General features: G+C 44.0%; 1 protein-coding gene across 1 annotated transcript; it reads left to right on the forward strand.

The window, feature by feature from the left end:
- The first annotated feature begins 1,021 nt into the window (after positions 1-1,021).
- On the forward strand, positions 1,022-3,618 carry LOC136546394 (protein DETOXIFICATION 27-like). The gene is made up of 8 exons (XM_066538379.1): positions 1,022-1,275; positions 1,445-1,986; positions 2,207-2,293; positions 2,420-2,476; positions 2,567-2,805; positions 2,955-3,073; positions 3,150-3,236; positions 3,370-3,618. The coding sequence occupies exons 1-8, from the start codon at positions 1,024-1,026 to the stop codon at positions 3,400-3,402; spliced, it is 1,416 nt and encodes a 471-aa protein (XP_066394476.1). The 5' UTR covers positions 1,022-1,023; the 3' UTR covers positions 3,403-3,618.
- Positions 3,619-13,495: the final 9,877 nt, after the last annotated feature.

The following is a 13,495-nucleotide window of genomic DNA, read 5'->3' on the forward strand; positions in this document are numbered from 1 at the left end:
TGCAATTGTTACAAAACAAATAAATCATGTAAGACTTCATTTGACACAAAATAAATATTAAACAATATTAATTCCTCACCATCTTGTTAATGAGGCGCTGACGAAGTGTAGGCTCAAATGCAAAATTGGCACGCATCCAATATCTCTGCATATGCGTGTCCTCTTTATCGGACTTGGCTACCTTGCAAGGATCGTCGCAAAAGCACATGGGCACTGGAACACCACTAGGTAGAGGCAACGGGTCGAAGGCATTTCCGGTCATCCGGCCATAACTACAATTGAATCAAATTTATTCTAAGAACCGCAAGCAATGAACATTAAACCCTAAACCTAGGGTTTTTCTATTTGTTGCACATAGATGAAAATATAATATAACACGATGATAAGAGATTACCTTTGGTTAATAGCTTTACCATGCCTTGGCATCCTACCGTTACATAATACAAAAAATAAAAAAATCACTTCAAACATTAGGTCATAACGTATCTAGGGTTGCAAAATAGACGTAATATATACCAAATCAATGCGTAAAATTTGATAAGGGGAGAGAGGATACCTTGCTCGCAAAGATGTATGGATCAAATCCAAGTTTCCAAGGTCAAATTCGTCGATTCAAGAGATTGGACGTGTCAGGGAGAGGAAGAAACCGAGAGGGGGAGGAAGAAATGAGAGCAGCGTCGGCAAGGGAAGCTTGGCTGCGGGTTTTGAATCCATGCTCGGCGCCAAGATCTGTGGCGCCGAGCTCGGCGCCATGTGTTCTTGCGCCAAGGTACCTGCTACGTGAACGCCACCTTGGATGCCTTGCTATGCACGGTAGGCACCTTAGTGCCAAAATATGTGGCGCCGAGACGTGTTATCTCAGCACCATGAGTCCTAGCGCCGACCCAGAGTTCAAAGGTGAGTTTAAGTCTCCCAGAGGCTAAGCGTAAATTTTTTTTAAAAAGGGGCCAAATTGTAAAAAATACTGATCCCTCAATTTTGCTCTACTACAGTGCCATTTGTGAAGCATGAATAATCGGAGCGATGTCCTGCTCATCTCCGACTCCGAGCTGCCGGACAGGAGGGGAGGAGGTAGGATCCCCGAACTTGCGAAGGAGGTATGGGGAGAGTCCAAGAAGCTGTGGGTGGTCGCCGGCCCGGCCGCATTTCACGAGGCTGACATTCTATGGCATGACCGTGGTCAGCCAGGCCTTTGCCGGGCACATTGGTGACCTCGAGCTCGCCGCCTTCTCCATCGCCACCACCGTCATCTCCGGTCTCAGCTTTGGTTTCTTTGTAAGTACACTTCTTATCTGCTATCCAATTTGGGTTCGTTTACATACACATGAGTTTAAATCGAGCCAAATTTGAATAAAGAAAATTGGGGAGGAATGGGGCTTGCCGGTGTGGAGGTATGTGTACAATTGTGCAATAGTGGATGAATTCGGATACATTTCGCATGCAGGTTGGCATGGCGAGTGCAATGGAGACGCTCTGCGGCCAAGCCTACGGTGCAAAGCAGTACCACATGATGGGCATCTACCTGCAGCGCTCGTGGCTCATCCTCCTCAGCTTCGCCGTGCTCCTTACTCCGACGTACATCTTCAGCGGGCAGCTGCTCACCGCGTTGGGCCAGCCCGCCGAGCTGTCGCGCCGGGCGGGCGTGGTCAGCCTGTACATGCTCCCGCTGCACTTTGTCTACGCCATCATCCTGCCGCTCAACAAGTTCCTGCAGTGCCAGCGCAAGAACTGGGTCGCCGCGGTCACCACGGCCGCGGCGTTCCCCGTGCACGTCGTCGCCACCTGGCTGTTGGTGCACTACTTCCGGCTCGGGGTCTTTGGAGCCGCGATGGCGCTCACCTTGTCCTGGGCACTCGCAACGGTGGGTCTCCTCTCGTATGCCTTCGGCGGCGGGTGCCCGGAGACGTGGAGGGGATTCTCAGCTTCAGCGTTCGTGGACTTGAAGGACTTCATCAAGTTGTCCGCGGCGTCTGGTGTCATGCTCTGGTAAGACTAATACCCCGTTTCGTGGATGATGTCCACGGACCACAGTCCACATTTTACTTACCTTATGGATGATGTCCACATTTTACTTAGCTTATTACATGCATCGCTCATGACTACATGAAGAGGAGGATTGAGGAAGGTGATCTAGCTGCAAAAACGAATAAGTTGTTTACACAAAAATTTTACATCTTTGTATGGCATTTTTGCTTCTGTTTTGCAGCTTGGAAAATTGGTACTACCGGATCTTGGTTTTCCTGACGGGCTATGTGAAGAAGGCTGAACTGGCTGTCGATGCACTGTCCATCTGGTAGAACCACCATTTTCTGGGATTCTTTTACCATACAGGAAATCTCAAATTGGACAATAAACTAAGGAATATAGTAATCTCATGAAGTCACACTATTCTATTGTTTTCTCCCTCCTTAATGAACAGTATAAGTTATGCTGGATGGGAGATGATGATTCATTTGGGATTCTTAGCAGGCACCGGGTAAGCAACCGAACGGCATAATTATTCTTCTACTTACTCTTTATAGTAGTACTGTCCAGAAAGACTTAACAGTCCTCCTAATGTTACAAGGGTGAGGGTGGCTAATGAGCTCGGTGCAGCCAACGGAATAGGAGCGAGATTTGCGACAATTGTGTTGATGACGACATCCTTTCTGATCAGCCTATTCATTAGTTTGCTCATCCTGATTTTCCATGACAAACTCAGAATGGTCTTCTCGTCGAGTCAGGCGGTGATCGAGGCAGTAGACAACATTTCCTTTCTGCTAGCCCTCACCATCCTCCTCAATGGAATCCAACCTGTGCTCTCTGGTATGCCTGTCCAATCCTCCAAAATACCGCATATGTTGTAAGCTTTGTAATGCAATATGGTGGCCAATTTCTTCACTAGTAGGTCTGCCCGTTGTTATTTTTTTTCCTGAAGAAAACAATAGTGACATCTTTGGTTACTGTAATCGCAGGAGTTGCTGTTGGTTCAGGGTGGCAGGCATTGGTTGCTTATGTCAACATTGGGAGCTATTACTTGATTGGTGTTCCTTTCGGTTTTCTGCTAGGATGGGGCTTGCATTATGGGGTTCAAGTATAAGTTGTCATAATGCACTTCTAGCTTGACATTTGTATGCATTCCGCACTTACTTAGCTTGTCGTTTTTGTAGGGAATTTGGGTCGGAATGATCGTTGGCACAATGGTGCAAACTCTAATACTGGCATATATCATTCTACGGTGTGATTGGAATGAGGAGGTTCGATTTTATTCATAACATTGAGCTACAAAATCTCTTTCCTTTTTGCAAACTGAAAATCATAGATCATTCCATGCTTTTTGCCGGTTTTCTAGACTGTGCCACACGTACTGAATTGTTTTGTTTTCTTCAGGCATTGAAAGCTAGTACCCAAATGCGGAGATGAAGCAACTCCAAGTGAGTTAGCCTTCATCCATATGTGGAAGGAGAAGCAAGAAGTGCGGACATAGCTATAAGAGTATCTCTAAAGTATTTCTTAGCTCACTCTCTACATCATTATTTAGAGAGAGCTATTTAAATAAAAATCACTCTCTGTGTGTCTTTTCACACTCTAACAACTTCTCTATATATGCGTATTCTAGAGTTAGATCCACTCTTCATCTTTGGCTAGAGAGAAATCCGAAATACAGGATGACAATATTTGAAGATCCAACTAAAGAAGATGTTTGGGTATATTTTTTTTACCAAGACCTATATTTCTATCAATAAAGAAGGATATAAAGAGGCTCTCGGAGTTGCTCTCAACTATATTAACTAGATGAATTCTCTGTGCGTTGTCGTGGATCTAGAGGTGACTTTCATATATATCTATTATTACATCTATGATTGTAGATATAATCAAAGGGGTGTCATGGCCTGGTCATGTCAGCTTGATTACTATAAGCATCATGAGCATTACATGCATTTTAAGTTTAAGTTTCAAAACTTGCACTTTTCTAGGTTTTGTTGTCGTCTATCGGATAGTCCAATGGTCACCGTCGGACAGTCCAATGGTCACCGTGAACTCCGGTTTTGGACCTTGTTCAGTCTGCCCAGCATGGCACATATCAGACGATCCGATGGTTCCTACCAAACGGTCTGATTGATCACATGACCTGAGACCATGACGGAAGCTTGCAAGCCCGGCGTGGAAAGGGGAAGCAACGTGTTGGCTTCCTTGGTTAGTCAATAAGATAAAGAGAATGTTTTTGGTCGACTCCAACTATAGTCAACTGAAAAGATGTCATCCCCCAAGTCGTCTCCCACATCGTGACAGGGCCGCGACCTCGACCCACCTCCATGGCCGCACCCTCCCTGGCTGACCACACGGCTCCATCCTAAGGTCGGGTCCGCGCGTAAGGAGGCAGGAGGAGTGCGCCCACCACCAGTCAGTGAGAGAAGGGCAAGTTCCATCGCTAAGTCTAGGTATATGCTAGGCGACTCCGTGGTTGAGGAGGACGAGGTAGTCATCGAGTTTTTTGTCCGGTTATGGGCAATCGACTCTCCGCCGCCGCCAGGCAAGCCTAGGGTTCTACCTGCCGCCAAATCCACTACAGACTCCGGCTAGCTATTCTGGATCCGGAAGGATCTCGTTGAGCGGAAGGATTTTACACCAGCCGACTGCTTTCCGGTGCGTCGATCAGATCGGATCGATAAGCAGCAGGTGAAAGTCAGCTTCGAGGAGATTTGGAGCAAACGGGAAGCAAGGAGGACCAACATAGAGGTGCTTAAGCGATCCATGGAGGAGGGAGGGCGATGGGTGTGGCAACCGGAGCCGCGACACCCGCCTCCATCAAGGCCTCAGAGACCCAACCAGCAGAATCCACCGAGGTATCCTCCTCCACAGCCCCAACAACACCAGGGATGGCAGGATTTGGGTCAGCGAGGTCAGGGTGCTCTTCGCCCCCAACCTCAGCAACCTTGGCAGTAGCCCCCACCTCGACAAGAACCACGTCAACAACCACCGCCCAGGCAGCAACCTCCACCTCAACCTAGGAGAGGAGCTTAGCAGGGGAGAAGTCAAGGTATGGAGAATGTTGACCCCCACAATTTGTCATCTATCCTCGTTATAGGATGCTTACATGCTACAACTATGGAGAGTAGGGTCATTTTGTGGGTAACTCCACAAAACCTAAAATTTGTTTCCTCTATGGGATTCCTGGCCACCACATGAATGTTTTCCCAACTTGGAAGAGTGACCATCCTGTAGCAGCGTATGTTGGCAGTGCTAGTCTAGGGTTAGGTTTTTATCATGTTGAAATTCTAGATGTTCAGTCCACTCAGTGGCTCAATCTGAAGAATTGTGGTGTGGTGAGAGTTAAGTCAGGAATTATCACTATGGCAGAGCTTGAGGTTGAACTATCTGAGATATATGATAAGGATTGGCCATAGCAGATTAGAGAGCTAGAGAAGGGGAACTTTCTGGTGAGATTCCCACCAAACAAGAAGGTTGCAAATATCAAGAATTACCCATCTTTCAATCTAAGGAAAGAGGGGGTTCAGGTTGAGGTGCTTGAATGGATTGGAGATTTAAAGCCTTATGGTGAATTTGCAAGAGGTTTGGATACAGATGCATGAGATTCCTCCTAGGTGGTGCCACTGGAAAGTGTTTGCCCAGATTGTCTCAAGGTTTGGCCTTATGATAGAGGTGGACTGGTCCACTCTCTTCAAATATTTCTATGAAACAGTGAGGGTTAAGGTGGCCTATAAGAATTACACAAAAATCTCCCATGAAAGGCTTTATGAGATGAACAAAAAGCTTCATATAGTGAATTTCACAGTTGAAGCAGAAAATGAGGAACCCAAAGGAAAGCAAAATGATGGTGGAGATGATGGAGGTGATAATGATCACAAGGGTGATGAGGAGGAGGTTGATGATTTATATGACACTGGTGATGATGTTATGCCAAAGAAAGACCCTTCCTCCAGTACCAACTCAAGCATGAAGACTCCAATCACTAAACCAAATAGTACATCTGGTTGTAAGACAGTCAAGGTGATGGTTGAAAGCATCTAGGCCCCTAGTTAGGTTTCGATAATTAATGACAATACGTGATTACTATGACTAACGTGTGTTTTGCAGAGGCAATTAAGTTAGGTCACGGTAATGGAGATCGATTGGGCAATCATGGTGGTCATACCCCTACGATGGAAATCGTTTTAGTTTTCACAGGATGGACGATAAGGTTAAGAATGGACTAGTTCTAAGTGTCGTTTGGAGTTGAAGAGACACTTAGAGTAGTTTAGGACTTTATTTTTTTTTCTTTGGCCATACTATTAAGGGGGGTATGGACGGGTAGCTTGACCTAGGTGAGTCTAGTGAGTTAGGTGTGGTACACACTTGCTAAATCTAGCACTAGGTAGCTCCAAAATAGCCCTTAGATCTAATGGAGCAAACTTAATTCATGTATGATCGAGAGTTGGAAGTGAATGGAGGGTCAAATACTGACCGGACGCTGGCTTCGGTGTGACCGGATGCTGGCTTAGGGTCCGGTCAGTTCATTTGACCGAGGTGTTTTCGTCTGGTGCGACCAGACACTAAGAGGTCAAGTGACTGGACGCTGAGGGCCAGCGTCCGGTCGACTCCAGTAAGGTTCTAGAGAGGGAAAATCTCGACCGGACGCGTCCGATTAGTGCTGATCGGACGTTGGCCAGCGTTCAGTCACACTATAAACACTGGAGTTTGGGGTGAACTGACCGGTGCGTCTGGTCAACATGACTGGAGCGTCCGATCACTCCGTAGAGGCACATAATGGTTCATTTTTCAGCCCATGTTATAAATACTTCCTCCATTCGTGTGTGGGGGTACTTTTGCTCATTTCAACAGCTGAGAAACACCTTTGAGAGTGCCAAGAAGAGCAAGGTCCTAGTGAGGTGATTGAGATTTGAGAATCCCAAAGAGAGCCCTCATTAGTGAGATCAAGAGTAGTAAAGTGTGCATCCATCCTTCTCATTAGGTTTGTCGTGGTCAAGTGAGAGTTCATGCTTGTTACTCTTGGTGATCGCCATCACCTAGACGGCTTGGTGGTGATTGGAGAGCTTGGTGATCATCTGGCAGAGCTTGTGGATGACCCAACTCAAGTTGTGAGCGGTTGTGGGTGATTCACCGCGACGGAGTGTCGAAGAATCAACCCATAGAGAGCACTTGATCCTTGCGTGGATTAAGGGGGAGCTACACCCTTGCGCGGGTGCTCCAACGAGGACTAGTTGGGAGTGGCGACTCTCCGATACCTCGGTAAAACATCGTCGCGTTCCTCCTTCTCTCTTTACTTTGAGCAATTAAATTCTTGTCATTTATATTCCTAGAATTGCCATGCTAGAGTAGGATTAGAACTTAGGGTGCTAAACTTTTGTGCGTTAGATCAATAGAAACACTTTCTAGGCACAAGGGGTTAATTGGGCTAACCGTAGAGTTTAATTATTGCAAAAAAATTTAGAATTAGCCCAATTCACCCCCCCTATTAGGCATCTTGATCCTTTAAATTGGTATCAGAGCCTCATGCTCATGTATTTAGACTTAACCGCCTAGAGCAAGATGTCTCATGAGGATGGACCTCCTCCTATCTTTGAGGAGGATGATTTTCCATATTGGAAAATTCGCATGGAGGCGTACTTAGAAGCTCTAGATGTTGGAATACTTAGAGCCACCTCACAAGGCTTCCCAAAACCTCAGGATGCTGCTAACCTACAAGGCAATGAGTTGAATTATGAAAAATGGAATGCAAAGGCTAGAAACACCATATTTAGAGGCCTTTATAAAGATGTGTTCAACCGGATGAGGAACCACAAAGACGCCCATGCACTATGGTCGGACGTTTGTGCGCTCCATGAGGGAACAAAGAGTGAGCATGAGGAATGCTATCATCTTGTCATGAAAAAGCTTAACTCTTTTGAAATGCTTCCTAAAGAATGTGCTGATCAAATATGTTCACGTTTGAATGTTCTTGTAGAGGAAGACAATGGGCTTGGACTAACTCAAATGCAACCATCCGATGTTGTAAGAAAGATCTTGAGTGTCCTCCCCATTGACAAATATAGGCATATTGTGACCATGCTTCATCAAGGTGATCTTTTCACCGCTACACCGACACAAATTTTGGGAAAGATCAATGCTCATGAGATGTACATGCACATCACACCTCAAGATGGCTCATCCTCTAACAAGAAGAAAGAAAAGGACTTAGCATTCAAAGCTAGTCAAGAGAAGGGCAAAGCAAGGCTTGAGTATGAGAGCTCAAGTGATGATGAAGTTGATGATGCAAGCCTTGCTCTCATGGTGATAAAAACCACCAAGATGCTAAAGAAGCTCAACAAGAGTGGCATCAAGTTTGATGGCAAGAAGAAGTTCTTCACTAGCTCTAGAAGGAAGCCAATCTCCGAGATGGATTGCTACAATTGTGGAGAACTTGGTCATCTAGCTCACCAATGCACAAAGCCCAAGAAAGACAAGTTCAAGAACAAGAATAAGGGCAAGAAAGATGACCCAAGTGATGAAGATGAGAAGAAGAAAGACAAGCCATACAAGAAGAGAGATGGCAAAAAGAAGGACTTCCACAAGAAGAAGAGTGGAAAGGCATACATCATCGGTGATTGGCTCATGGACATTGATTTATCTAGTGGCTCATCCGATGATGATAGTGACAACGAGAAGGTGGCCGCCATTGTTATTGACTCTTCATCATCTTCACCGCCACCATCATCATCCTCTACACACCTATGCCTTATGGCCAAGGGTGAACGCAAGGTATCAAATGATGATGAGAGTAGTGGTGATGAACATGCTAGTAATGATGATCGCGATAGTGATGATGAATATGAATCACCTTCTTATGATGATCTTGTTAAATTGCTAAATAAATACTCCAAGATCATTATAAAGACTAGAGCTAAGAATGACAAGCTAGAAGCTAAAAATGATTCTTTTTTAGCTAAATGTGATATAGCCGAAAAGGCTAGTGTTGAGCTTAGAGAAGCAAATGAAGCTATGTCATCCAAACTCAAAGAGCTCAAATCTTCTAAGAAAGAGCTTAAAGATAAACATGATAAACTTGAGAGGATGCATAAAGAGCTCATCACTAGCCATAATATGCTAAAAGGTGAATATACTACTCTTAAGATTAATCATGATAATCTAGTTATTGCTCAAGAATATTTATTCAATGAGCCACATGACGCTACTAACAATGTTGTTAAGATTGATATAGCTATATCATGTGATGATTTGATCATTGAGAGCATTGAGCAAAGTTCTAGTAGCAAGGGCAAGCAAGTGGTTGAGGCCGATGATTATGATGAGTTTGTCAAGCTCAAGAATGACAATGAAAAGCTCAAGAAAGATCTTGAAGAACTCAAAACCACCAAGTCCATTGTGCTAGAAACTCTTGATCATGATGGTGAGTTGGTGCTTGAGAATGAGAAGCTCAAAGAAGAAAATAAGAAGCTCAAGGAAGAGAAAAATAATGATGCTCTGAAGGAAGAAAATAAGAAGCTTAAGTTGGAGAAAGAGCATCTCAAGATTGGATTGAGCAAGTTCACTAGAGGCAAGTATCTTCAAAGTGAGTTACTAATGAACACCATCATGAAGATGGATAGAAGTGGCATTGGGTACATGGCAAACAAAGAGAAGAAGGCTTAAGCTCAACAACAATAAAAGCCAAAGCCAAAGAAGTGTTTTGAGTGTGGACAAGAAGGCCACTTTGCTCATGAGTGCCAAACTCCACCACCACAACCCTTGCCCAAGTATGCTAGACCTTTTGCCTTCAATGCTCACTACATGCTTAGAAAGAATTCTAGTGGAAAGATGAAAGTCATGTTCTTAGGACCTCCCAACAAGAATAGGCCTAAGAAAATTTGGGTTGCTAAGTCACTTGTTGAGAAGGTGAAGGGCCCTCAACAAGTTTTGGTTCCTAAAGCTTGATCACTTGTGTGTAGGTGAACTACAAGACCGGTGGAAGTCATTGGGTTATTAATAGTAGTTGCACACAACATATGACTGGTAATCCTCGTATGTTCACCTCACTAGATGAAGAAGTAGATGGACAAGAAAGAATCACATTTGGAGATAACTCAAAGGGCAAGGTTAAAGGATTGGGCAAAGTGGCAATATCAAATGATCATTCTATCTCAAATGTGCTATATGTTGCTTCATTGAGCTTCAACTTGCTATCCGTCGAACAATTGTGTGATCTTGGCTTCCAATGCTTGTTTATTGAGAAGGAAGTTGTTGTATCTAAGAAGGATGATGATCATGTGATATTCAAAGGATTTAGATACAACAACCTATATCTAGTGGACTTCACCTCTGAAGATGCAAATTTGAAGACTTGCCTATTCACCAAAACAACACTTGGGTGGCTATGGCATAGAAGACTTGCTCATGTTGGGATGAGCTCACTCAAGAAGCTAATGAAGAATGACTTAGTGAGAGGGTTGAAGGATGTGAAGTTTGAAAAGGACAAGCTTTGTAGTGCATGTCAAGCTAGCAAGCAAGTTGTAAATACTCATCCAACCAAAGCTTTCATGTCAACCACAAGAGTGCTAGATCTCCTTCACATGGACTTATTTGGGCCAACAACATACAAGAGTTTGGGAGGAAATCTTTATTGTCTTGTGATTATTGATGACTATTCAAGATATAAATGGGTATTCTTCCATCATGACAAATCCGAAGTTGCATCTTGCTTGAAGAAGTTTGCCAAGAGAGCACAAAATGAATTTGAAGTAAAGCTCAAGAAGATAAGAAGTGACAATGGGAAGGAATTTTACAACACAAACATAGAAGCCTATTGTGATGAAGTTGGAATCAAACATGAGGTCTCCACAACATATACTCCTAAACAAAATGGTGTAGTTGAGAGGAAGAACCGGACATTGATTACTCTTTTGTCTCTTGCTATGAGCCTACCAAGGTAGAAGAAGCTCTTCAAGATCTCGATTGGATAAATGCCATGCATGAAGAGTTGAACAATTTCACCCGCAATGAAGTTTAGACTCTTGAAGAGCGATTAAAAGGAGCAAGAGTCATTGGAACAAAATGGGTGTTCCGCAACAAGCAAGATGATCAAGGCGTAGTTGTGAGGAACAAGGTAAGACTAGTTGCAAAGGGGTTCTCTTAAGTTGAAGGATTGGATTTTGGAGAGACCTTTGCGCCGGTTGCAAGACTAGAAGCCATTCGTATCCTCCTTGCATATGCATCACATCATGAAATAAAACTATATCAAATGGATGTGAAAAGTGCATTTTTAAATGGCTTTATTAATGAACTAGTCTATATTGATCAATCTCCTAGGTTTAAAGACCCTAGATATCCTAATCATGTTTATAGGTTGTCCAAGGCATTATATGGGCTTAAGCAAGCCCCAAGAGCTTGGTATAAGCGCCTTTGGGACTTCCTTATTGAGAAGGGCTTCACCATCAGGAAGGGCGACACCACACTATTCACCAAGAAGCTTGATGAGCACATCTTTATTTGTCAAGTGTATGTTGATGATATCATTTTTGGATCATCAAATGAAGATTCTTGTAAAGAGTTTGGTGAATTGATGTCAAAGAAGTTCGAGATGTCAATGATTGGAGAGCTTACATTCTTTCTTGCTTTTCAAGTCAAACAAATTAGAGAAGGGATTTTCATCTCTCAGGAGAAATATACAAATGATCTTCTCAAGAGATTCAAGATGGATGAATATAAGCCAATCAAAACACCAATGCCAACTAATGGACATCTCGACCTAGATGAGGGAGGTAACACGGTTGATCAAACTCTCTACCGCTCTGTGATCGGTAGCTTGCTATATTTAACCGCATCTAGTCCTAACATCATGTTTAGTGTGTGTATGTGTGCTAGATTTTAAGCTAATCCTAAGGAAACTCATTTAATTGCCGTAAAAAGAATCCTTAGGTATCTTAAGCACACACCAAGCATTGGCCTTTGGTATCCCAAAGGAGCTATATTTGAGTTAGTTGGCTATTCCGATTCGGATTATGCCGGTTGCAAAGTTGATAGAAAAAGCACATCCGGAGGGTGCCATTTGCTTGGTAGATCACTTATGTCTTGTCCTCCAAGACGCAAAATAGTGTGGCTTTGTCCACCGCCAAAGCAGAATACATTACCGCGGGTGCTTGTTGTGCACAAATACTTTATATGAAACAAACTTTGCTAGACTATGGTGTAGTTCTAGATAAAGTACCTCTTTTGTGTGACAATGAAAGTGTGGTAAAATTTACAAATAATCCGGTTCAACACTCTCGCACCAAGCACATAGATATCTGCCATCACTTTCTTAGAGATCATTTGCTAAAAATGATATATCATTAGGAGGTGTAAGGACCGAGGATCAATTGGCGTATATCTTCACTAAACCGCTAGATGAGACAACATTTTGTAGATTTTGGAATGAGCTCAATGTTCTTGATTTTAGGATCAATTGACGGATATCTTCACTAAACCGCTAGATGAGACAACATTTTGTAGATTACAGAATGAGCTCAATGTTCTTGATTTTAGCAACTTTACTAAAAGATGAGCTTGTGTTGTCCCTTGCATTGTATTGTAATATACAACATGTTTAATTTTTGGTAATGCATATAGGGCTTGTCTAACATGGTTAAGATAATCGCCGTAAAGTGTGTGAAGAAGCTTAACCTTGGATCAAACTTGATAAGCAACTAGATTTACTTTCAAGTATTGCATTGCATATGTATGAATGTTGTTTTGTTGTTTATCTTCAATCACCTGCTTATTGCCTATTTTCTTAAAAAGAATTATAGCCTAAGGCAAAATATTTTTGAAAAATTTCAGGGTTTGAGAGAGGTCACTCACATCAGTCCCAATTGGTGTTTATTTAGATCTTATTGGAGTTGGAACTTGATTGGGAATAGGCAGCATGAAGGACTTTGAAGATTTGCTAGAAAAAGAGTGACCAGACGCTACACCGAACTCTGAATGTCCAGCGTTCGGTTAGTTCACAGGTGGTGAACTACTGCTGCGAAGGAGTGACCGGACGCTAAAACAGTGTTCTCCCAGCGTCCGGTCAGATGGTGGCTCTACGTCCAGTCGATTAAAGACGAAGGAGACAGCTTGCATCGGACTCTGGCTGCGTCTGGTCGGTGTCCACTGGACATATCCGGTCATGATTCCAGGGGTTTTGGACCTTACTGGAATTGACCGGACGCTGGGTGGCAGCATCTGGTCGCTACCACCGGAGCATCCGATCAGTAGAAAACATGCGAGACCCGGATTCTCTCTCTGTTTCCTTTTCTACTCTGCGGGGGACCCCCATATAAGCCATGCGCCGCTTGACCTATTCCCGTACCATGCGCCGACATCGTTGTCCCAAGCTATAGCACCTCTTTTGCTCGAGCCGCCGCCTCTAGTGCTCGCCATGCCCGCACTGCACCTCCCCACTCCAGCGCCGCCATCTCACCGCTATGTCCTACTCCTGCACCACGCCGCCCACGTGCCACCGAGCAGCACCGCCGCGCTCATGCCATAGCTCACTGTT

This window comes from Miscanthus floridulus, chromosome 3 (assembly GCF_019320115.1).
Source record: "Miscanthus floridulus cultivar M001 chromosome 3, ASM1932011v1, whole genome shotgun sequence".
In the NCBI taxonomy this organism is placed as follows: domain Eukaryota; kingdom Viridiplantae; phylum Streptophyta; class Magnoliopsida; order Poales; family Poaceae; genus Miscanthus; species Miscanthus floridulus.